The sequence below is a fragment of the Juglans microcarpa x Juglans regia genome, chromosome 2S (assembly GCF_004785595.1).
Source record: "Juglans microcarpa x Juglans regia isolate MS1-56 chromosome 2S, Jm3101_v1.0, whole genome shotgun sequence".
In the NCBI taxonomy this organism is placed as follows: Eukaryota; Viridiplantae; Streptophyta; class Magnoliopsida; order Fagales; family Juglandaceae; genus Juglans; species Juglans microcarpa x Juglans regia.
Window position 1 is genome coordinate 2,904,232 of NC_054597.1, and position 23,156 is coordinate 2,927,387.

The following is a 23,156-nucleotide window of genomic DNA, read 5'->3' on the forward strand; positions in this document are numbered from 1 at the left end:
AGGGGGGAGGTGGAGAAGCATTTCGCCTATGGTGTGGTTACAGTATGGCATTTTTTCATTGAATGATTGTTATTTGAAGAAGAATAGATGAACTGGTTCAAAATTTTTCTAAAAAATGTTATATGTATTTTAATCGACTGACAAAAACTACAGAAAAAGAAATACAAAATGCCATTCCTTATTCTAAATTTTATCTTCATTAAGAATTAGTTTTGCATTGTCATGTAATCATTGTTGTCAACTGCTGACATAATCCGTGAATATTAGTGTTTTCGAGTCTAACAAGTACCTGTTTGGAATTATAGAAATATAACTTTTCAGCGTTTTTAATGCTCTGCTTTAAGCACTTTCAATAATTTATTTTTTTTTAAAAGAGCTTTTAAACTATTCAAAACTCCAAACTCAAACTCCAAATAGTTAGAAACATTACCCGTAATCTAGTAAGCACACCAAGGTAAGAGGTAAACGAAACTTGCTTTTAGTGTTGATACGTGCTAGGAAAAAGGGTAGTAAATCTATAGGGACTTGGTTCACTCGAGGCTTTCCAATGTTTCACAACCAAATGAGCGCGCCCTTAAATCCCTATACAGAAACAAATGCACACTTACATAGAATTTACAAGTACCAAGAAAAATTATATTATGGCGTTTAGGTTGCTGCTTGTACCAAGAAGAAGGCATTACGCATTAATGTCCAACGCCAAAGCTATATAAAAGCATGGCAGCTCAAGTCAAAACACAAACACAAACTCTTGCTTAATTTATAAAAGCTGCTGCTAAATAAAGAAAACCTCTGCAGTCGAAGGGAATAAATTTGAGCAAACAAAAATCTAAAAAACAACAGCCTTGGATAATCATGTCTAGGTAACAAGACACACGCAGTCATGGCTCCTAAGACATTCTCTGAGCAGCTTCCTTTGCAAGAAGTCTCTCTTTGGCCTTAGTTTTAGCCTGAGATTTGGAACCCATGATTCCACCACCCCACTTTTTCCTGTACTCATCGTACTTGTCATTGAAGTTGGCCTGGCACATCAAAGAGAAACATTGCAAATGAAGTTATAACATCCAAAAACAGCTTCTAAGCTACAAAACATGTACACGACATATTCTGCCCTACCTTGATTGCTTCTAAGATCTTGCTAAACTCCAACTTATCTTCATTCTTCACCGTGGTCAAGCACAAAACTGATGCAGTTTTCTTGTGGACAACCTGTCAGAAAAAGAGAACAACTAGGTGATAAGTTCAGAAATCTTATTGTGTTGGAGAAATGGATTTAATGAACAAAAGATAACAGGCTTCATTACCGCTCCCAAACGTGCTTTCCCTTTTACAATGCAGTATGGGATTTCCATCTTCCTGCACAATGCTGGAAGCCAGACAACCAACTCTATTGGATCCACATCATGGGCAATAACCACCAATTGTGCCTTGTTCTGCAAGAAAATTGCATTTTAATCGGCTGTTAGCAGAAAGGAATGTTTGCTCAACCGTTAAAGTATGTTTGTGCAAGAAAAAAAGACCTGCTCAATGAGGTATGTGACATGGTTGAGGCCATATTTGACCACGATAGGCTTCTTTGCTTCAACAGGTTTTCCTTCAGCCTCTGCCTGAGCTCTTTTCAAGAGCCGTTCCTTCTTTGCTGCCTTGTCCTCAGGCCTGTACTTGAGAAGCATCTTGAACAGGTTTGTTGCTGCAGATGAGTTCAATAGAAGGCCGCAAGAAATTTTCATCATACGAGTGAATAAAAAAAAATCTCAACAAATTGAGAAATAAAAAGACAAGACAACATCACATCACATCACATATTCAGAAGATAAAAACACAGAGAATAATTTGGGCATTTACAGCAAGTGTCCGTTTTGCTATAAAACCCATCACAATAAATATAAATAGTCAACACCAACAGATCAGGTCAAGGAGCTAAAAGATTATCCTATTTACGTTGGACGAGAACTACTCTTTCCAAGTGCTATAAAAAAAGGATATGAACCAAAGATGCAGTTTAGGACATCCAAAACTACATGGCCTATCATCAAAAGCGGGTTCTCTGAAACTATTGGTGCAAAAATAAAAAGTTCACAGATGCCCTCATCATAATCCTATGCATTGCATGAATCTAATTTTGATTGTAAAACACTACCTCTCAATGCAATGAATAGCACTTTTCAGTTAACTTTGGGTGCACGATGCACTGAAAAAATAATTTCATTACGTTTATAAGCTCGATGCCAAGGACCAAATCCCAATCAAATAATAATGCGCTGACTTGCCGGAAACAAGCGAAGCATCCAAACGTGAACCTCCACCTCCAAACACCATTAGGAAACAAAAAATCTCACAACTTTGCGTGTTAAACAAAAAGTGCATTAATTTTTTCATAACCAGATAGGAACAGCAGCAACACAATTACCCGCAGGCATATAAATCCCATATACAAATTAAATAAATATTACATAAGCTATAAAATGAAAAGAATCATTTCAGATACCTAGGTTCTTGTCGAGGGTCTTGGTGAACTGGTTGAGAGCTGGTGGGACCTTGAGCCTCTGCCTGAGGATCCTCTTCTTCCTTTGGATCTGAACGGTCTTGGGCCATTTCACGAACCGGGTCAGATCCCTCTTCGGTGGCAACGCCCCTCCGATCCCAAACTGCTTCGGACGCTTCTCGAACAGTGGGTTAGTCACCTTCTCCTGTAAACAAAAATACAACAGTTACAACCCGCTAAACAAAATAGATGAATCCAAAAATGATGATATTATGTGTATAATAAAGGAAAAATTAAGATACCGTCTTTTTCTTAGCTGCTGCTACCGGTGCCTTGCCACCTCTCTTTGGAGCCTTCGGGTTCACAAGATGGTAATGGAATCAGTATAACATCGAAGAAAATGAGAAGAAGATAGAGATGTAGAGAGACTGACTGACTGACCATTTGTGCGGCTGCGAGATTGGAAGCCCCGCTGGTTTACCTCTGGAGTCTGCGAACGGCAAGACCTAAACCCCTGACGAAGTCGGCTATATATACGAGTGTATGTTGAATGAGGAGATCTCTGAAATGTGCCGTTTAGGGTTTTGAGCAGAAAGATTTTTGTGTTTGCCACGTGTCATCCGATTATATATGAGCCGCAGCTAACAGAGTGATCGGTCGCATACCAGCTATTTTACTTTCTAATATTATATGCATTGATAATTGTAAGATCCTTCTAATTCTATAACTTAAAATTCTTATTTATAAATATGCAAGATTGATTAAAAAAAAAAAATTAGTTGTTTAGGGCTATTTGAATTTACTTGTGCTTTTGTAATGATAAATATTTTAATAAATTTATAAATTGACTTGATTTGATACAATCGTCAGATTGTAAAATTATTTTTAATATAAAATAAATTTAACAAATTACATAAAATTATATCAATTTAAAAGTTTACTTTTGTTTATGATTAATGTAATTTCATGTCTATTTTTCATCTTTTCATAATAGGATGTTAGATGATTAAAAATTATTTATTATGTTTGATTTATAAATTATTTATTTATTATCATATAAAAAACATTAGAAAGATAATAATAAATATGCGATAAATATATATATATATACACATAATTTATCTTCAATTAGTTAATGTGTGTATTAACTATTAATATATATTTTTTCTATTTTAGCTAACATTGAGCTATGATACGAAACTAACTTTATATTGATACTATGGCTCAAATGTTACTGTAAACTTGAGTGATGTTGAACAATTATCTATGCGAGCGGTCCGCTTTTTCATTCGTTTTTCTCTTCATTTTACTTATCTCGCATAATTTAAGAGAATTCTATAAGTTAGATTCGAGAATAGGGAAGGAGACGCCAATGCTAATGTTCTGAGGCATATGCTCGTATCTCGTGGATCATGATCGTCGTAACAGATTACAGAAGTCTTCCTAAATATATATATAAATATATATAATACTATAATAAGAATTTATATAGAATTCTCTGCATATATAAATTCTTATTATATAAATTCTTTTTCGAAAGAATTAATCTTATAATCAATCGGGCCAACCTCCACCCAAAAGCAGCCCTCCAATAATTTAATGACATGTAGGCTTTTCATTTACACTGCAATAGAACCACATCGTATTGAAAGAAACACCTCTCACACTCCAATCCCTCCTCTTAGATTTCTTCTTTGTCTAGCTCCTCAGTCTCCCTCTCACATTCGTAACCCCGCAGCTCATTCTAGCCCAACACCCTCCGCTCGAAACCTTCGTTGGTGAGCTCTCTCTCAACCTTCATTTGTATTTAAGCATTTGGTAAGGTAATCTTTCTAGCTTCTTACTTTGCTTCACCATCATGAAATGGGAAAAACCTTTTGCAAAGCCACATAATGCACCTTGTGATCGTTCATTGTTGCTTGTGGTTTTTACTGGCTCAAAATGTGCAATCATTCAGTGACATTACTTTGATGAATATGGGGAGTTATTAATATATTGGTAAATAAATAAGAATAGAATTCAACAATTTATAATTCTGAATGTTAAGAAACTGCAAATTATATAGAATTTTATACCTGAAGAGGTCTCAATTTGGGTAATTTTAGTATGCATCATGTGTTTCAATACTTGGGAAAAAATTATTGATTTGTTCAGTTCTGAATATGACTGTTAATTATAAAGTTTAGATATAAAAAATGATTGATTTTGTTTCTAAGAAAGGCAAATGCAGAATGATTTGTTTAATTATGAAAAATCTCTTGTTGATGAGGTGTGGATGAGGAGAATGGAAAGTTTAAGATCGGCCATGAAAGTGGCTCAACCAGCCCGATACACCATCTATAGAAGATAAATCTAGACCCATAGGTAAAAAACCTAAATTCGAAGCTTACCATGTAAGTGAACTCCTGCGGCGGTGCTGAAAGCTTGAACAATTAAGGGCTGCTGAAGCTTGATTTTGATTGGGTGAGAAAAATGTATCCAATTTATGAAAGATCTAGTGTGATGAGATTCATTGTGCTTTGAGTAGAATTCCTGATGTGGCAAATTATTATCGAAGGCTGTTAAAACCAAAGGATTAGCCCGACCGCTCCAAATCAATTTCGTATTCGAAATTATGGATGAATTAGCCACTGATATTATGAGGCATATGCTTATGTTTTGTGAAACATGATCATTTACATAGCTTGTAACAGTTATCTCAATAAAGATAAATTATTATCGCTTCCCAACACCTCACTTGTCATATATATTTAACTACAATACTTCAAAACTGTCGATCTTCTAGATAATTTTCAAATGAGTAATTATAGGAATAAATTTTAAATAAACAAGTCACATATAAGTTTTTTGTAAAAAAATGAGTTCAATTAATAAATAATAATTTTTTTTACACTTTTTTAAGATAATTATCTATTTAATACAAATAATTTCTCTTTTCAAATGCTACTACCCAACCAACAACATAAGGCTCATGCATCACTTAAAATTGTGCATCACTTTTTTAAGGTGAGCAATCTATTAATTCTTATTTTATTTTATTTTGTTAGCAGGTTCACATACAATGGAGAAATCCCTGTACTTTTCCCTGGATATTTGACTGGAAAGACACGCAATTTACTCAAATACACACAAAGGAGAGAGAAAATAATTAAAAATATTTGTAGAGTTGTGAACAGTATTTTTAATATGTAGAAGATTACTGTAATAAAATGTAAAATAAAAATAAAAATATAAGATTTATTGTAAAAGGTCTTTGATCAACTTTCTTTAGATTTTATAGAAAAATATATTTTATACTAGTCATTGTAAATGCTCTAATAATTACTTTATTACTTTTCCTAAATAAGAATCACATGTAAATTGTAATTTATCTTGTAAATTGTAAAACAATTTAAAAACAATAAAGCATATATTATATTTTCCGATTTGATAAACTAGATGGTCGCTACTACAATTCTTTCCTAAAAAATCCGACGCAATATTTTCACACACGCACACGGAGACCTTTTTTGTTCTGGATCTGCAGAGGTTCGTATCGTTTCCGCTTCTTAATGATTCCAAAAACGTAATACATACGCATAGTTTTCCTCCTACTATGCATTTTGCACGCAAAGCTGGTTGAAGAAATCAGGCAAACGAGTAAAGCACTACCAATACTGTAGCCGCAGGCAGCAGCAACTTCCGCACGATATGGACAACAGAAACATCGTCGTCTGCGACAATGGCACCGGGGTACTTCTCTCTCCATTTCCATTTCCTAATTTGCCTCTTAAGCCCTATCCTTCCTTGTTTTTCTCCGTTTGATCCACCGAATATTATAAATGTATATACTACCTTCTCCATTGGTATTATTTTGATGAATTGGTTCCAAAGAAAACATTTTACTTATTTTACTGCTTCTGTCTGGGCTTGTAAGGGTTTTGCTAATATTGGTCATCTGTCTGGTTTGATTGAATTTAAGAGTTTTACAAACTTGAATTCCGGTATACGGCATGACTTAAAGGTTCATAAGTTTGCATTTGCACATATATTAAGGTGTAGATATGCACTCGCGATCACGCACATGCGTCGAAACTCTTGAAATAATTTGGATCGTAATCGGTAGATGAGGAGTGGAGCGCAGTGTACGGTTAACTGACCATTGCCAGATCTTACAGTGCCCTTTTTTTGGTGGAATTCTATGTCCTGTTAGGATTATTAATATCCTCTACATTTTTTAGGTTAGCAGCTCCACGATAGAGTTCTTAATCCTAACAATCATTTTTTTGATTAGAATGTCAAAACTTTATCATCTCCAATCTTAATTTTTCATTAATTCGTTATATCTCATTAAGTAATATACTCAGGTGTTAAATTCCGAACTATTTTATAAAAAACAAGATTTCGATATTAAGACTCGATCATGGAGTTGTATCTGAAAAATCTTGAAGACCTTGATTAGTTTTGCTGCATATCGTGAACCCTGATGGGTAGCTCAGCTGGTCCGGGCTTGAGTTTACTCTCCAATGATCACCAGTTCGAGTCCCCTTAGGGCCATTGGAGGTTTACCTGGTCATTAACTTCAGGGCCCTATGGAATTAGTCGAGATGCGTGCAAGCTGGCCCGGACACCCATGGTTATTAGAAAAAAAAAAAAAAGTTTTGCTGCATATCGTGATAATAGTTCCCATTTGATTTTGTTTTCTAACGGATTGCTTCTCAAGGATGCATGCACTATTAACTTGTATCTAAAAAAACGATGCAATGGGTGCTAATTTCGTGAGATGCACGCAAAACTCCATTCATGTGGGATGACTAAGCATAATTGCAATTATAACTTGATTTCCTAACCTTGGTTCTCTCTCCTTTTTGCAAACCAATTACTTTATACAGTATGTCAAGTGCGGCTTTGCTGGAGAGAATTTCCCTACATCTGTATTCCCTTGTGTGGTGGGGAGGCCTATGCTTCGGTATGAAGAATCACTCGTGGAACAGGAGCTAAAGGTACCCGCTTCTTTAGGAAAAGAAATCATATTTATGCTTCTAAAAACGAGAAGGATTATTAGGCAATGAGTTTTAATGCAAATAGTGTTTCTGAAGCTTTTATTTTGGAAAATCTGCAGTCTTCTTCTCATATGGTTTTGTCCAGTTTATTGACGAAACCTATACAAGTTTACTGTTATAGACATTGAGGCAAATCTAGGTCCCACGAAGGGTTTAGTATGCTCATTATGATTTTAATATTCATGTATTACGGATTCTGCCTAGTTCTTAATTCTGAGAGGTTGTTCTTTATTTCTTATTCATTTAGGATATTATTGTTGGAGGAGCTTGTGCAGACTTGCGGCATCAACTGGATATATCCTATCCTGTTAACAATGGCATCGTGCAAAACTGGGAAGATATGGGTCATGTTTGGGACCATGCCTTTTTTAGTGAATTGAAAGTAAGTTTGAAGAAGTTCTGGTTGCTGTGGCAATTAGTATACACGTGATTCATTATTTCTTGATACACTTTCACCTGATCTTTATTATGTCTTCCAAAATTCTCAACAGATTGATCCAACGGAATGCAAGATTTTACTTACAGACCCACCTCTTAATCCTTCAAAGAACCGTGAAAAAATGGTTTGTGATTGTTTTTATTTTCTAAACTATTTTCTTTGGTTAAATTACCCGTCATGATTAACGTTCTGAATCATCATATTTGCATCTCATAATCTGCTCTTGAGTTGGTTTTAGGTTGAAACCATGTTTGAGAAGTACAACTTTGCCGGTGTCTTTATCCAAATTCAAGCTGTTTTGACATTATATGCCCAAGGTGCTTGTAGAAATGATTGAAGGTTAAAAGTTCCTATATTATTTTTTTACCCTCTTTTCTTTTTAATGTCATTGGAAAAATAGACAAGAATTGTGAATTCCTTCATGATGACTCTCATATTTTGTCCGGAAACACTCTGTAATAATACTACTGTTGCTACTCTTTTTTATACATACTCCTCCCATCACTTTTTAGCAATGTGCTTTAGCATTTTTGTGGCTTCCTTGCAGGTTTGCTGACTGGATTAGTTATTGACTCTGGTGATGGTGTCACTCATGTGGTAAATTTCTCAAGAACCACTTTTACGTCAAATTATGGTTCCACTTTTAATGCATACTCATCCTATCACTTTATACTCTTCTACTATACTGTTCCTGGAAGGGGGTAGATATGTTACTTTATGCATTCCGCATTATTAAAAATACTGGTATAGAAGTTAGAATTAATGAATAAAGGACAGAGTTAAAGAAGACAGAATTGTCATGTACTGTGTATCTGAAGGTTAATTTTAGATTATTTCACTTGATTCCTATCCAGGTTCCAGTTGTTGATGGCTACTCTTTCCCTCATCTCACAAAGCGAATGAATGTAGCTGGCAGACATATAACATCATATCTGGTTGATTTGCTATCACGTAGAGGGTGGGGCCAATTCTGATTGCTTTGTAAAGTCAAAATAGTTAATATCGGTTTTTGTGCCTTTATTGGAACTTCTATGTTAATTGGAAAAAACTATTTGTTTGTTGAAGGTATGCAATGAATAGGACTACAGATTTTGAGACTGTTAGGGAAATCAAAGAGAAGCTCTGCTATATAAGGTGAATGAACAATTTTGCACTATGTTCTGATATCAAGGAACATGATGCATTGCCATCTAATATTATATATGTTTTTCCACAGCTATGACTACAAGAGGGAATATCAATTGGGTCTTGAGACCACCATCCTTGTTAAGAATTATACCGTGAGTTCATTTTCTTAGTTTCTACTTGATCTTTATATGGTCTTTATAATATAATAATCGAAGAGAGAATTCCTCTAGGAATGGTTTGACTGAAGAAGCATAATTAGGGGTAGCCTCAAGATGCTCATCCTTTATCTCCTTACATGTTTATATGCATTTAGCATGCTGAATATAATCACCTGTAGATCACATTAGCAGCTTTGGATCTTATAAACTACATTAGGGGTCTATGGGTGACAGCTTTGGATTATGACGTGCTACTTATCTGCTAATGTGATCTTCAATTTTTCTTGTTTGGGTTCCTTTATTCTGAAACATTATAGCTCTAATCACAAGTCATGTATTCAACATTAAGTTAATTTATTATATTAAATCAATCAGCTGCCAGATGGAAGGGTTATCAAAGTTGGTACTGAACGTTTTCAGGCTCCAGAGGCTCTTTTCACTCCAGTAAGCCTGCGCTTTCTTTGAGTTTTATTTCCATGTCTCCAATTTTTGTCTGTGTCATAAGTGTATAATCTGAAAACTGGTTGTTTTAACATGCAAAGGGTCAGACATTATGCCAGCTAATTTGTAGTTATTCATTGTATTACTTATCAAAAAAAGTTATTCATTGTATACTGTGTAAATTGGTCAACTGAACTGTAATTTTCAACTGAACTGTAATTTTCACATTTGATCTATTGTGGTTTTGTTAGAATATTTTAACTCCTGTACTGTTTTTTTTCCTCGGGGCAATGCAGTATTTGTGGAAGTTCATATGTGCTTCTTGCAGGAACTCATCGATGTTGAAGGTGATGGGATGGCAGACATGGTATTTCGGTGCATTCAGGAGATGGATATTGACAATCGAATGATGGTACTGTTAATATTCTGAAACATAATATATTTGTGTGTTAAAATGAAAATGAAATACCTTTCCTAATCCTCACTGGGTTTGGTAGTTTGTCTTCTCCCTTCTTTTCTCCTATAAAAAAAATCAATAAGTTCCTCAAAAAGCCACGTACTGTTACTGTAGATTTATCCATGCATTTTAATTTGGCTCTGTTTCGCCTATTGATTACCTTTGAAATGGATTGTTATTATTTCCCCCCTCTTTCTTGGAGGTGGAAATTCCCACTTTGAAGTACAATTCCATCCCCTATACCTGCTTTGGCATTGCTTGTGTTTTCTGATCTGGCAACCACAATTTAGGTTTTCTATAGCTTCATATAAATTTCTTGGTCAAAATATTGTTCTTTGAATGGTTAGGATTTTTGTCTGAGCTCTTTTTAAGATGGAAACCACAATTGAGGAATTCAGACTGATGAGTAAATCTACTGCAGCCTAAATATCTTTGTCTTGATGTGAATATGAACTCTCCGTCGTGTGGTTCTAAATTGTTATGTCAATGATCTTTTGCAGCTTTATCAGCATATAGTCTTAAGTGGAGGGAGCACCATGTATCCTGGATTACCCAGTCGGTAATACCGTAAACCCCTCTTGAACTGAATCAGATCATGGGCATACTTTCCCCTTGTATAATTTAGTCTTGTGCTTGCTTAGACTTGCCCATCATGCCCTATGTGGGATCAGCTTCTGTTTTATCGAGTACATAACATACGTTCATGTTATGGAGCTTAGAGAAGTAGATTATCACTTAAATAAAGGAAAACTGGTGGAAGATTTCATTGAGATTACTGAAGATACTTCAATTTCTGTTGAAACCATGGCTATGACGGTTCAGTTGCAATCCCCGTAGCTATAAACCATCCCTATAATAAAATCAGCCAAGCTAGCGGGCCAAAAAGCCCTTCTTTTTAAGCTAAGAACATTCTCATTCTTAGCTCATTCTCACAGTTAAAAAGGAGTGTTGTAAACTTGTATGAATATCAATCCAGCATCACTATTACACACACACAGAGAAAGAGAACATGTTCTTAGTTTTTCTAGAATTTAGAATCTGGGGTAAGGTCTTTCTTCACCCATGTGCACATCATTTGATATGGCTGTGCTTTGTAGATAGTTTCTTAGAACTATACATTATTGAAATTCTAATTTTTTATTTTCAATTTTCCTTCAGTTTGGAGAAAGAAATACTGGATCGATATCTTGAAGTCGTTTTGAAGGGAAACAAAGATGGGTTGAAGGTATGTTCTGAGTTGTGTGTGGTACAAAGAAGGAAAAAAGGAATTAAATATTATTTTGTTAATCTTTCTGTTGTTTGTCAAATTTGGTGACATATTTCATTTATATCATTGATTTTGTTACTGTGAGTTTGTAATAATAATTAGCTGATATATAGTATCACCTAAGGGAATAAAAAGAATGTATCAGGAAACTATTCAATGGTGGAATTAGTGATTAAATTTAGAGGAGCCAGATATAATAGCACAAGCGGAGAGTTTTACATGAAGTTCACCACAGGTCCCTTGCCACCCCCCCCCCCCCCCCCCCCCCCCCCAAAAGGCTCCACTTGTGTTCCTATTTATGCATTATTTTTTTGGTTTAAATTTGAAAATCTTAACTTGATTCTCAGAATTGCTTTCCCCTTGATGTCCCCAATGGGAAAATCAGGTCAGAAGCTGTTGGAAGTGGCAAATTAAGTCCTAGTCATTTTATAATAGCTTAAAAGAAGAGGCAATGATTAGAAACAATGCCACATTGCATATTGTTTTTTTTTGGGGGGGGGGGGGGGGTTGTTTCATATTCTTGAACTTATCTTTATCTGTTTGATAAATATGTCATGGTGAACAGAAACTGCGGTTACGGATTGAGGATCCACCACGAAGAAAGCATATGGTGTATCTAGGAGGTGCAGTCCTCGCAGGAATTATGAAGGTACATGCCGGCTCTCTCTATCTCTCTCTCTCTCTCCTGATTGATACATCATCACTCATTCACCCCGGGAAAGTTGTATTCCATCTTATATCTCGCTATGTTGGCTGGTGAGTGAAGTTATCTGAGAAAGTTTAATATGGTTGTTTACACATCAGGATGCACCTGAATTTTGGATCAGCAAGGAAGATTATCTAGAAGAGGGAGTCGCTTGTCTGAGCAAGTGTGGCCAGGCATGATTTTGTGAGGTCATTTCGCTGACTCCCTGACCTATTCGGGAGTGCGTCATATTACAGCAAAAGCGTGAGATTTGACATCCATATAACTGGGCTTCATAAACCAAATAGCAATGGCTGTCCCTGGCCTATTGAAATAGCTTTGCAATGAGATAAAAAGCCACCAAAGCATTATTGCGTTTTATATCTTGACACCCAGAAGAATTCAGAATTTATTGCATAAGAAATCATTCTGTAATTTATAAATTCTGCTTTCTATGGACTGTATTGAAAACCTGAATTGTTTCTGAGCTTTGCTTGTTAGACTTGTGTACATGTGTAATTTTCTGTATTCGATCATGGAAACAGAAAAGGTAGATTATTTGTGTAGAAGAAAAATAGAAAAATAATGAGATTCAGCAATTCAATGCGACCCAAATGATCAATTTCTGGTCACCGGATTTTCTTGTATCGAGTTCTGAGCATTAACTTTTTTAAGTTTGGTTTGGAGCTGAATTGAGATGAGTGAGTTATTTATAAATAGTAGTGAGTTGAGATAATGTAATAAGTTTTGTGGAGGTCACTTAAGTTGACTTTAGATGTGTTTAGATGTTAAAATGAGTTTATATGTATTTATAGAAAGTTAGAAAAGGTTGTAGCTCTCGCGTGTAAGTAGGTGTTGAGTTAGAAAAGGTTGTGGCTTTTACGTGTAAAAAGATTTTGAGTTAATATGAATTTAGTGATTTAAGAATTGAATGTTTAAATGTTAGATTCAGTTTAAAATTAGACTCAGTCCAGTCCAAGTCCAAGTTTCAAACGGGTCCAAAGTTCAGATTATAACTCTTCAGTTTTTTCACACGGTTTTCCTTCACATAATCAGACAAAGCTCCTGTTTACTGTCGATTGAAAGCATAGATGGATTCAAGTTCAATCCACCATTACCAAAAGAGGATGCTTGGGCAATGGGATAGTGTTAACGAATCAATATGCCAAGCAAGCGGGTGAACTGCTGGAGAAGCCCCTTTCATTTGTAGTGCGAATTAATGTAAGGTTGCTATTAAGATAATTGCACGGGATAATATTTCCTATAATTTTTTCACCCAATCATACTTTATAATCAAGGAGTGATAAAACAATACAAATAATTAAATGCTGCCCATGTGCAGTATTAAATACAGTAGAATTCACATACTTTATATGTAGAATGTATTTTTGGCAGAACATTATGGAAAATCTCAAGATGATCAGCTACAATTAAAAATATGTTTGAATTTTGAGAAGGTTTTTCAAAAAATAATGCTATAAATTATATTCTTATTTTACTTTTGTGACATTTTTATAGTCATTATCACTTATTATTTTTAAAAAAGATAAATTTAATAATTGATTGACAATATTTCTTAATATTGTGAAATGACTAGAACGAGGATGCAATTTTATTATTTTTATTTTTATTTTTTTAATAAAGGGCCGGGGAATTTTTAATCCAGATTTAAGAATCGAATCATATGCCCATTAGACGACGAGACCCTTGACGGAATATAGTTGATATAATTTTTAATTTCTAACTATTCTTATTGGAATTTGGAAAAAATGTACAACTCACGAAAAACGAAAATTATCGTGAGAGGATATGAATAAAAAGTAAAAAACGGTCAGTTTTGTACCCAGTACTTCAAACTCAATAAAGGAGTAGGGCTTGTGATATTCTTCGCTCCCTTTCCTCTCTCTCTCTCTCTCTCTCTCTCTCTCTCTCTGCTATGGCAGCATCAGCAGCGGCAGAAGCTCCCAGATCTTCAACTGGGTCGGCTGATTCCTATATCGGCAGCTTGATCAGCTTGACTTCCAAGTCCGAAATTCGCTATGAAGGTGTTCTCTTTGACATTAATACCGAGGAATCCAGCATCGGCTTGAGAAACGGTATAAGAAATGAAATGGCTTGCTACAGTATATATATATATAATTTCTTTTTTTTTTGGGGGGGGGGGGGGGGGTGAGGTTGCTCTCTGGGTCTGTGCGATCTTGGGGGCGTTTTGTTTTTTTATAATGGGCTTTTTTTGTTTCGTATTGAGTGATAAATTGGAGTTGTTCCGTGCTAGCTTTGGAAATTCTCGATGCTGAGGATTGTACTCGGCGTGTATTGAATAGGGATGTATGTATATATGTTTATGATTAGATATAGAATGTAAATTCAGGTTGTATTACTGTGTTAGCAAAAAAAAAATGAAGAGTATAACTGTGTAACCCCATGGATTATGGAGTTGAACTTTAGGATGCTAAATTGTTACCCTGTTTATCTTATATACAATAATAATCATGGAACGGTATTAACAATCTTATATACAAAAATCATGTTTGAACAATATAACACATCATTGCAGAATAAGTTCTGTGACTTTTATGGTATTTTTTTCGTGTTGTCTGTGTGGCAATGCAACTTGGACGAGTGAAGAAATGATATTATGTACTAAAGGTAGATAACTACTATTCAGCAGTAAAAGAACAAAGCTGTTGCAATTGGGAAAGAAAAAGGAAAAAAAAAAACACTAGAGTTTCTGAATTTGGCTAGAAAATGAGTTCAAACACATATTCCAGAAGAGGGATGTGAAGATGGTATATTGCTTTCCCTCCCTTTCTCTTTTAAAAATCTGTCCAGGGCCCCAAAACCTGTCTGTCTTCTTCTTCCTTCACATAACTCTATTATTTCCATGCTCCTTGCCAGATCATGTTGCTATGGTTTATTATTTGAAGATACTATCAACTTTCCCCTTTATGGTGGGGGCTGTAATATCTTGTAAAGATGGGGTGATGTTTTGCTCATATCATCTTGTTCTGATTACAAACTGCTAGAGGAGTATATGAAATACATACTAGAAATCATGACTTTTTTTCCCATAAATTGCCCCTCTCTTTAGTGTTATAATGGAATGGTCAACTAAAAGAAAAAAAAATTGGAAATAGATAAATAGGTAAACAAGTAAAGTAATAAAGGGAAGGAGAAAGAGAAATAATTCTATTGAGAAATAATTTTCTTCTGATATTTCAAATTTCCGTTCTTTAAGTACTGATCTATTTTGTTAATTGTAGTGAGATCATTTGGAACAGAAGGAAGAAAAAAGGATGGCCCACAAGTTCCTCCAAGTGATAAAATTTATGAGTACATCCTCTTTAGAGGAAGTGACATCAAGGTATGCCAGAAATTGACTAATATATGTGCTTTGCATAATGATAAAGTGATGCCAATTTTCGCTAATTAACAAGTGAGCTTATGGAAGTTTATGAGTTGGAAATTCACATATTTAGTGGCTATGTGGAATAGCATTCCAGGTCTTTAAACTTAAATGGAAGGATTTCAAAACAACATAAGCATGCTGTTTGTGTCTTGTGGTCGTTGTTTTTGTGAACTACATTACATGTGCAAGATTGTGTTTTATGCCTCAAAACTTTATGCAGACCGAGATTATATGAAAGACATCCGATCTCCCTGAAGCCTTTGGAATAAATTGGTTTTTGAAAATATTTTTTTGGTAAGTCAGTCAATCTTATTAACAGTGCACAGGGGCACAATCCACCCATGTATACAGGAAGTATTCAAGACAGCACATGTTCCCCACTAGTAGAGGAGAAAGAACAAGAGTTTGTAAAATATAGAAAACTAGTAAATCGAGAGTAATTCTGGGCAGCCAGATTTCTTATGAGGCATGAAACTGTAATGCAGTATTGTGCAGTTTGTTTGTAATTACCACAACTTTTATTATTATGTTTTGCATTTTGATTTTATTGCATCTTGGTGTTTAAGATGTTGGACTTCAAACTTGTCACATATTCTGGCTTGAATTACAAGGGCATAATCCATGAACATCTGCAAAATGGATGGTTTATTCAGTGTTATGTCACAAACTGGCCTCTTTTTGCCTTTTTCAAGTGACATTTTTGCCATGATGCTTTTTCATGAAGATATGTACCTCTTTGTATGGTTGAATTGCTTGAGAGTGTGGTATTTTGTGGATTTACAGGATTTGCAGGTCAAATCTTCCCCACCCGTTCAGACAACACCTATACACCATGATCCTGCAATTATACAGGTAAAAGCAAATAAAGTAGGCTGCATTTGAAATATCACCAGATTGGCAGACCTCCTATCACTCTAATTTGGTTGATCTCAGGCCTGAGTACTATCTACGATACAGTTGTCAGTTTCACTCACCTTTATTTAATTCCTCAATGCAGTCTCATTATCCTCATGCAGCAACTGCATCCACTACAAGTGTACCTCCTTCTGGTACTGGTACTATTCCAAATCTTAGTGCCAATACTTCACAAATGGGTCTCCCCAGGCCGGCGTTTCAAGGAAGTCTTCCATTATATCAACCCAATCTAAGTTTAGGGTCATGGGGTTCGTCACCTCCTCCTCCGACCACAAATGTTAGTGGAATTGCTATGCCAATGTATTGGCAAGGATACTATGGGTCCCCAGGGTTTCAAGCCCAACAGCAATCTTTGCTTCGACCCCCACCTGGGTTGTCAATGCCACCTTCCATGCAGCAGACTATGCAATATCCTGCTGTGAGTGCACCTTTGCCTTCTGTATCTTCTAATTTGCCACCTTCATCTTTGTTAGAGTCACCCTCTTCCTTGTTGCCACCCTTTAACCTTGGCACCCTAAATATGCAATCTTCCACATTTCCTACCCACCCTTCTGCAGTAGGTTCAGACTCATCTACAACTTTGATCGCAAATAAAGCTTCTACGCAATCTCTTTCTACTGCTACTTTGAGCACTAGCTTGCCGTTGGTATCTCCATTGACAACTGGTTTGGATAAAACTGCCATTTCATCATCAGTCACTGACACTGACAAGCCTAAAGTCCCAAGTCCTGTGATGCCATTTACAAGTACATCTGAATCTGCTACCACCATTACTGGAACATCAAGTTCAATTCTGAATGAGGGAGCAACACCATCTTTGGTAACCCCTGGCCAGCTTTTGCAGCAAGTACCCACCACTGTATCTTCATCCCGGCCTTCACAAACAGCTCAGAGGGACGTTCAGGTGGTGCAAGTATCCTCATCAGAAGTATCATTATCAACAGCTGCGACAGAAGCTCAAGAACCTATATTGCCTCTACCCTTGCCATCTGAAAATAAGGTATTCTTGGCAATATTTTCCAATCTGCTGGGAAAAATTTCTATAATTTCTCTAATAAAGGAATTTAGACAACTATCCCATAACTTCTAAGATTTTGATGGGAGGTGAGTCTCTTCAAATAGAAGAACTTTAGGTAGGAGAGAAATTGCAATGAGCAAATTTGCCATTGACCCAAACTATTTATAAGAAAGAAATAGCGCCCACGTTGGCTCCAGGAAGCAGACCACTATTTGCACAAGATTAAAATAGTTTTCTTTTAAATAGTATCACATACCACATATAAGTGTGAACATCATGCAATCATTTTATGATCCGAACAGAAGACCAAGCTCCTGCTTTTGAACTCTAGTAGCTTGAACAGATCTCTTTCCTGCTGCTTCTGCTTTTAAACTCAAGCATCTTGGATAGATTTCTTTGAGCTCCCAGAATTCCAAACAATTGTTCGTATGTACTTTGCCTAGTCGTGCTCAGTTAGGTAAAATTTTGGGAGGAGATAATTTAGAGCAATGTTTTTCTTTATCTTAGATCTTGCCATTCTCATTCATTCTTGCTGATATGACATATTTTAAGTGGTTGTATATGTCAACTAGTTATGGAAAACTGCGTAGAATGTGTCACATTGGCACGCATGTGAGGAGATAATAAAATTTAGGATGAAGAATGACAGCTTAAAAAATATAACAAGCATTCTAACATGTGCTTCTTTGTTATCAATTCCCCCTGTCCCTTAAAGCTACATGGAGCTCCTACACATCATCATACTAATGGAGGAGGACGTGAAAGAGGAAGAGGAAATGGGGTATGTGCTCTTTTATATCAATTCTTATCGTCGTTAATGCTGTTTAAATTGATGCACTAATATGTGCATGAACCTTTTGCAATTGACAGAATTTTGAACTGTGTTTATGCTTGTCTTTTGGATTGTTACAGTCGCAGAGAGAGACTTGCACGTACAAATTTAATTCTCTCTGTCTTCTTAAGATTGCACACTTTTTACCTTAGGCTACCTGTACTTTGACCTGGATTAGTTGTTTGGTCCCACTAATATTACAAGTTGGTGATTTTGCACAGGTTTTGAGTAGTTGAAAATTTGTTCTTGCAGGTTTCACGTCCTGCAACCAGATTTACAGAGGAGTTTGATTTTATAGCAATGAACGAGAAGTTCAACAAGGATGAAGTTTGGGGCGATCTTGGTAAAAGTAATAAAGCTCAAGAAGTTGCAGATTATTCACAAGATGAGGATGATGGTGGAGTATCAAAACATGATACCAAGGTAACATATGATTATATGATCAATTAGCTTTATCTCTCTCTAACAATTAACAAAAAAAAAGCCCAATTGTTTGTTGTTGGCTCTTGATTACTATTGGTTTTCTTGTTCTTCAGCCTGTTTATGTGAAGGATGACTTTTTCGATTCACTGTCTTGTGATGCTCTTGATCGCGATTCACGTAATGGGAGGACCAGATTTTCTGAACAACTGAGAAAAGATTCTGAGGTATTGTACCTTGTTCTTTTCTTTCCCCATGAGACAGGATCTTTGAAATTTTTTTCGTGAATATTCATTGCATCTGTGTTTAAACTGATCTCCTTATGTATGATAACATAACCACAAATTAATTACAAGTCTCAAAATTTTTAAAAACTAACGAATCATTCACATAATTAACTTATTTCCTACATACAATGCTATGGTAATAATGTCTGTTGCTTCTGTGTCAGATTGAGAATTTGTTATTATTTATTTATATTTCCTTCGGGGATGATGGTCATGCAGACATTTGGCTATGTGCCAAGGCATTGGGGTGGTCGAGGAGGTCGTGGACCTGGCCGAGGTGGCCGATCCCGCGGTGGTTATTATGGAAGGGGCCATGGCTATCTTGGGAGGGGTCGGGGACATAGCTATTGAGCCGTCCCACCTAGTAAGGCAGTGACTTTTCAGTGTATGTTTTAGGCCTGACATAAATTCCATTTAGAGTGCATATCAAACTGGGGAGACCCAAGAGTGGACTATGTTTGTACTATCTGTGCTGATTACATCCCTTGGGATTCAGATGTAAGCTAAGCAAGCATAGTATATGGATGACTTGTGCTGCAAAATAAACCAGAGTCGTTATGGCATATTTTCACTTTTCATGTGTTGTAATTGACCCTTTTCTAGCCCTTGTTGCTTGGGAAAGAATATTGCCTGTCCCAAACTAATATTACTTATGTAATGAATGTCCGTTGTCTAGTCTCTGCCTACGTTCTTGTTGGTTTTCCTTGCCTTTCTTTCTGTGTGAAACCTTCATTTGTTTGTTTGGTCCCACCCTGTAATGGGATCAGTCAACTTTAATCTGCTTCCGGGAAGGGATTCCTCTATGATTAAGCATTGGATTTTCTTATCCAAAATTACAACCCAAAATCTTCTTTTCCAACTGGAAAATTCTTGCTGCCCTGAAAAAAACCACAATATATATATATATATATTTATATATACAGTTCTTCTAGGGACAACCGGGGTTGCGTCCCCGCCTAACGTTAGCTTTTTTTAATTTAATTAAAAAAAAAAAAAGCCAAAACATCTTTTGTGAAGGCATTTTTTATGATTATTCACTGCTTCAAAACAGAAAGGTCACTGAATTTCAAAACCATCCATCCTTCCAACTGGTTTGCACAAATATTCAAATAATCCTATACAATTGGATGATCTAGATTTTTAACATACCACATGTTTGGTTGCTGAGAAAGCAAGAAATAAGTAAAACCTTAAATTCTGCATTTCTGCTATTTTAATTTCCATATCAACGAAGAAAATTTAAAAAATCCAATGACTGCGTGAGCTAGGTGAGCGACCATTGTTTCTAAGCTACCGAATTATATACATGCGAATCTCACCATCCTGGAGTTTTAGTTTGTAGTCTATTCCTATATTTTCTCAGGCTGAAGTGAGACTGAGAGAGATGAGCACCAAGACGGGCGAAAATCTGCTTTGCAAAAAGGAGTGGATGTCGGATCTGACATTTCAATTAAAATTTCTTTTAGCTCTGGCCGAACCACAAACCAATTTCCAAAAACCAACGAAAAGATCAAGATATGCAACTATAAAAGGAAAACATCCTCTTTCCGAACAATTTCCAAACGGAGAAGAGATGTCTGTTTGCGGCTTAGAGAAGAAGAAGACAACGATTTAGAAAAGATGAAAAGTAATAGTGGGGTGCATTTCAGAGAAGAGGTGTAGGAAGAAGAGAAATAGGTTTTGAAAAGGGAAATGAGATGAGGATGGAGACGAAGACACCTTGGAAGACCCAAAACGAAGATGATGCCGTTTTGTTTTTTTGCCATGTCAGATGCGAGGATGCGAACCGGTTGTCTACAACATTTTTCATATATATATATCAAAAGATTGAACCGTGGTTGTCCATTTTTCAATTTATTAGATCGGATGGTTGAGTTAATTATGATATGTTCTTAACAATCCGACTACTTAAAATGAGAGACGAGCTGAACAATCCGATTTGAACGTAAGATTGAAAGCTTGAAAACTCACAATTTTTTTTAAAGAACAATTTACAAAGATTACTTTGATATATATTTTTTTACAATTTTCTTTTAAATTGGATTTAAGACAATTATTAATTTTCTATTTAATCATGAGATACTAAAATGAAGAATATAAATTTTCTTTCTTCCGAATAGTTTGAAAGAAAACAAGATAAAAGATTAAAAAAAATAATATTTATAATCTTAGAGTGAGCAAGTGTTATATATTTATTTTAAAATAAATAAATAAATAAATATAAAATTTACGTGAAAAAATTAATATTTTAATAAAATTTTAATCTTTTATAAAATAAATGTGGGACTCTGGTAAAATTTATGATTTTATTTAACATTCCCTAAAAAAAATTAATATTCAATAGAGTTAGCTGGGCAGCCCACAGAAACTAGAAAGTTCAAAGTAGGATAGGTGAGAAAGGAAAAGTGGTGAGATGGAGGTCGTTGGAATGGTGTAACGTCACGTGCAGTGCAAAGCGTTTTGAAACCCCTCCTCCGAAACCCTAATCCACGTAAATGCTCAGATCCTCTAAGTAACTTCGAAAATCAATCACTACGACTGAAGAAATGGCGGTTCCGGTGGTGCGGTTCCCGATCTTCCTGATGATAAGGGTGATGGGCGTGATAGTCACCGCTCTGTTGCTGACCTGGACCCTCCATTACAGAGGAGGCTTAGCTCTCATTTCCGACAACAAGGACCTCATCTTCAACGTACTCTCTCCCTCTTATTTTCCATGTCTCTCAATTTTTCTTCTTAAATTATTTTCCTGGTCTCTTGACCGATGCTTTACGTGGTTAAGAAGCTTAGATTGGTGAATTTATTGTTGAGTTGCCCGTTGTAGGTCCATCCAGTTCTAATGGTGATCGGCCTCCTGTTATTAAATGGCGAAGGTAATTGTAAATATATATATATATATATATATATATATTTTATTTTCTGTTCAAAAACCGAGCTTTTTGGAGAGAGTGGAGATCTTGACCGATGCTTTTTGGAGAGAGCTTTTTATTTCCAGAAGTGTAGGGTATCTATATATCGTGAACCAAAAATTACATTCTATTTGGATGGGCCTTGTAGTATAAAAGATAGTGTGTAGGATTCCTCTTTAATGCTTGGTGTGATTTGTGCAGCCATGGTTGCATACAAGTCAATTCCAGGAACAAGAAGCTTTAGAAAGTTAGTTCATCTAACATTACAATCCCTTGCTTTCTGTTTAAGCATCGTTGGTGTATGGGCTGCTCTAAAGTTCCACAATGAAAAGGGGATTGACAATTTCTACAGCCTACATTCATGGTTGGGTCTAGCTTGCCTTTTCCTCTTTGGCATTCAGGTATTTTTTCATTACTAGTATACTTCTTTTGGTATTATGAGCTTGGTTTCTGTGGCCAGAATAGTCTAATTCTTTCAATCATTTCCTAAACTCAGTGGGCGGCTGGATTTGCAACCTTCTGGTATCCAGGTGGCTCAAAAAATAGCAGAGCGACCCTGCTACCATGGCATGTATTCTTTGGGTTTTATATTTATGCCCTTGCTGTTGCTACTGCGACAACTGGTATTTTAGAAAAGGCAACATTTCTTCAAACCAGCGGGGTAATATCACGCTATTCAATGGAGGCTTTTCTGGTCAATTCTTTGGGAGTATTGCTCGTTGTCCTCGGTGGTTTTGTTGCTCTTGCAGTTGTTACCGATGGGCATAGCTGATGCCCACAGCCCACAGAGGACCAACAAAACAGTAAACAGGGTCCAATTCGCATATTTGTTTTGGTTCTCAAGTGACCAAGAGGTGTATTTTTATTCGACATGTAATAAAAGGGCTACTTATTTTGTTACCAAATGGGTGTGTTGATCTAGAAAACCATCAAGTTCTCGGTTTTTCACCTAGGACACGCTTGGGAACAAAACAAAGGAGGCTTGGTCTGTCCCCCTTCTTTTAAATGTTTATTTCCGCCCTTTTGTGCCACGCACAAATGAAGTTTGATGCACGTCCTGACTGTCATCTGTTGGTGCTCTAAATTGGATATGGGGATGGTCATTCTAATTTTCCTGGTATACAGAGTCCACCATTTCAAAAATTGCAGATTTTAAAAAATACCTTAGAATTCGGCCTTTTCAAATCATTGCACATTTTATAAAAGATCAAGCTATATTCAATTGTTGATGTTGAAGCATATTAGATCATGGAAAGGTTAAGGGTGC

The 23,156-nt window shown here is 35.9% G+C and overlaps 4 protein-coding genes across 4 annotated transcripts; 3 read left to right on the forward strand and 1 right to left on the reverse strand.

The window, feature by feature from the left end:
- Positions 1–740: 740 nt before the first annotated feature.
- Positions 741–3,126, reverse strand: LOC121252047 (60S ribosomal protein L7a-2). The gene is made up of 7 exons (XM_041151513.1): positions 2,927–3,126; positions 2,788–2,838; positions 2,489–2,690; positions 1,521–1,690; positions 1,305–1,433; positions 1,117–1,209; positions 741–1,022 (listed from the first exon to the last, which is right to left on the reverse strand). Exons 1-7 carry the CDS (start codon positions 2,927–2,929, stop codon positions 891–893), a joined length of 780 nt encoding a protein of 259 aa, XP_041007447.1. The 5' UTR covers positions 2,930–3,126; the 3' UTR covers positions 741–890.
- Positions 3,127–5,922: 2,796 nt separating this feature from the next.
- On the forward strand, positions 5,923–12,711 carry LOC121252049 (actin-related protein 2). Its single transcript, XM_041151514.1, has 15 exons — positions 5,923–6,217; positions 7,357–7,467; positions 7,775–7,909; positions 8,019–8,090; positions 8,205–8,283; positions 8,514–8,563; positions 8,821–8,924; positions 9,032–9,100; positions 9,183–9,246; positions 9,628–9,696; positions 10,022–10,105; positions 10,651–10,709; positions 11,309–11,375; positions 11,983–12,066; positions 12,222–12,711. Exons 1-15 carry the CDS (start codon positions 6,176–6,178, stop codon positions 12,300–12,302), a joined length of 1,170 nt encoding a protein of 389 aa, XP_041007448.1. The 5' UTR covers positions 5,923–6,175; the 3' UTR covers positions 12,303–12,711.
- A 1,226-nt stretch (positions 12,712–13,937) lies between these two features.
- Positions 13,938–19,658, forward strand: LOC121252050 (protein decapping 5-like). The gene is made up of 8 exons (XM_041151515.1): positions 13,938–14,198; positions 15,366–15,466; positions 16,295–16,363; positions 16,509–17,426; positions 18,160–18,225; positions 18,529–18,699; positions 18,813–18,923; positions 19,203–19,658. Exons 1-8 carry the CDS (start codon positions 14,039–14,041, stop codon positions 19,332–19,334), a joined length of 1,728 nt encoding a protein of 575 aa, XP_041007449.1. The 5' UTR covers positions 13,938–14,038; the 3' UTR covers positions 19,335–19,658.
- Positions 19,659–21,347: 1,689 nt separating this feature from the next.
- Positions 21,348–22,901, forward strand: LOC121252051 (probable transmembrane ascorbate ferrireductase 2). Its single transcript, XM_041151516.1, has 4 exons — positions 21,348–21,673; positions 21,805–21,853; positions 22,091–22,290; positions 22,386–22,901. Exons 1-4 carry the CDS (start codon positions 21,530–21,532, stop codon positions 22,659–22,661), a joined length of 669 nt encoding a protein of 222 aa, XP_041007450.1. The 5' UTR covers positions 21,348–21,529; the 3' UTR covers positions 22,662–22,901.
- Positions 22,902–23,156: the final 255 nt, after the last annotated feature.

Coding starts and splice junctions, on each gene's coding strand:
- LOC121252047 (XM_041151513.1), bottom strand. Junction 2,691..2,787: donor CAGCAGCTAAGAAAAAGACG/GTATCTTAATTT, acceptor TTTTGTTTACAG/GAGAAGGTGACTAACCCACT. Junction 1,691..2,488: donor GACCCTCGACAAGAACCTAG/GTATCTGAAATG, acceptor ACTCATCTGCAG/CAACAAACCTGTTCAAGATG.
- LOC121252049 (XM_041151514.1), top strand. CDS start 6,176: ATGGACAACAGAAACATCGTCGTCTGCGACAATGGCACCGGG. Junction 8,091..8,204: donor CAAAGAACCGTGAAAAAATG/GTTTGTGATTGT, acceptor AGTTGGTTTTAG/GTTGAAACCATGTTTGAGAA. Junction 10,710..11,308: donor TATCCTGGATTACCCAGTCG/GTAATACCGTAA, acceptor ATTTTCCTTCAG/TTTGGAGAAAGAAATACTGG.
- LOC121252050 (XM_041151515.1), top strand. CDS start 14,039: ATGGCAGCATCAGCAGCGGCAGAAGCTCCCAGATCTTCAACTGGGTCG. Junction 14,199..15,365: donor CAGCATCGGCTTGAGAAACG/GTATAAGAAATG, acceptor TGTTAATTGTAG/TGAGATCATTTGGAACAGAA. Junction 18,700..18,812: donor TATCAAAACATGATACCAAG/GTAACATATGAT, acceptor CTTGTTCTTCAG/CCTGTTTATGTGAAGGATGA.
- LOC121252051 (XM_041151516.1), top strand. CDS start 21,530: ATGGCGGTTCCGGTGGTGCGGTTCCCGATCTTCCTGATGATAAGGGTG. Junction 21,854..22,090: donor CCTGTTATTAAATGGCGAAG/GTAATTGTAAAT, acceptor TGATTTGTGCAG/CCATGGTTGCATACAAGTCA. Junction 22,291..22,385: donor TTTTCCTCTTTGGCATTCAG/GTATTTTTTCAT, acceptor TCCTAAACTCAG/TGGGCGGCTGGATTTGCAAC.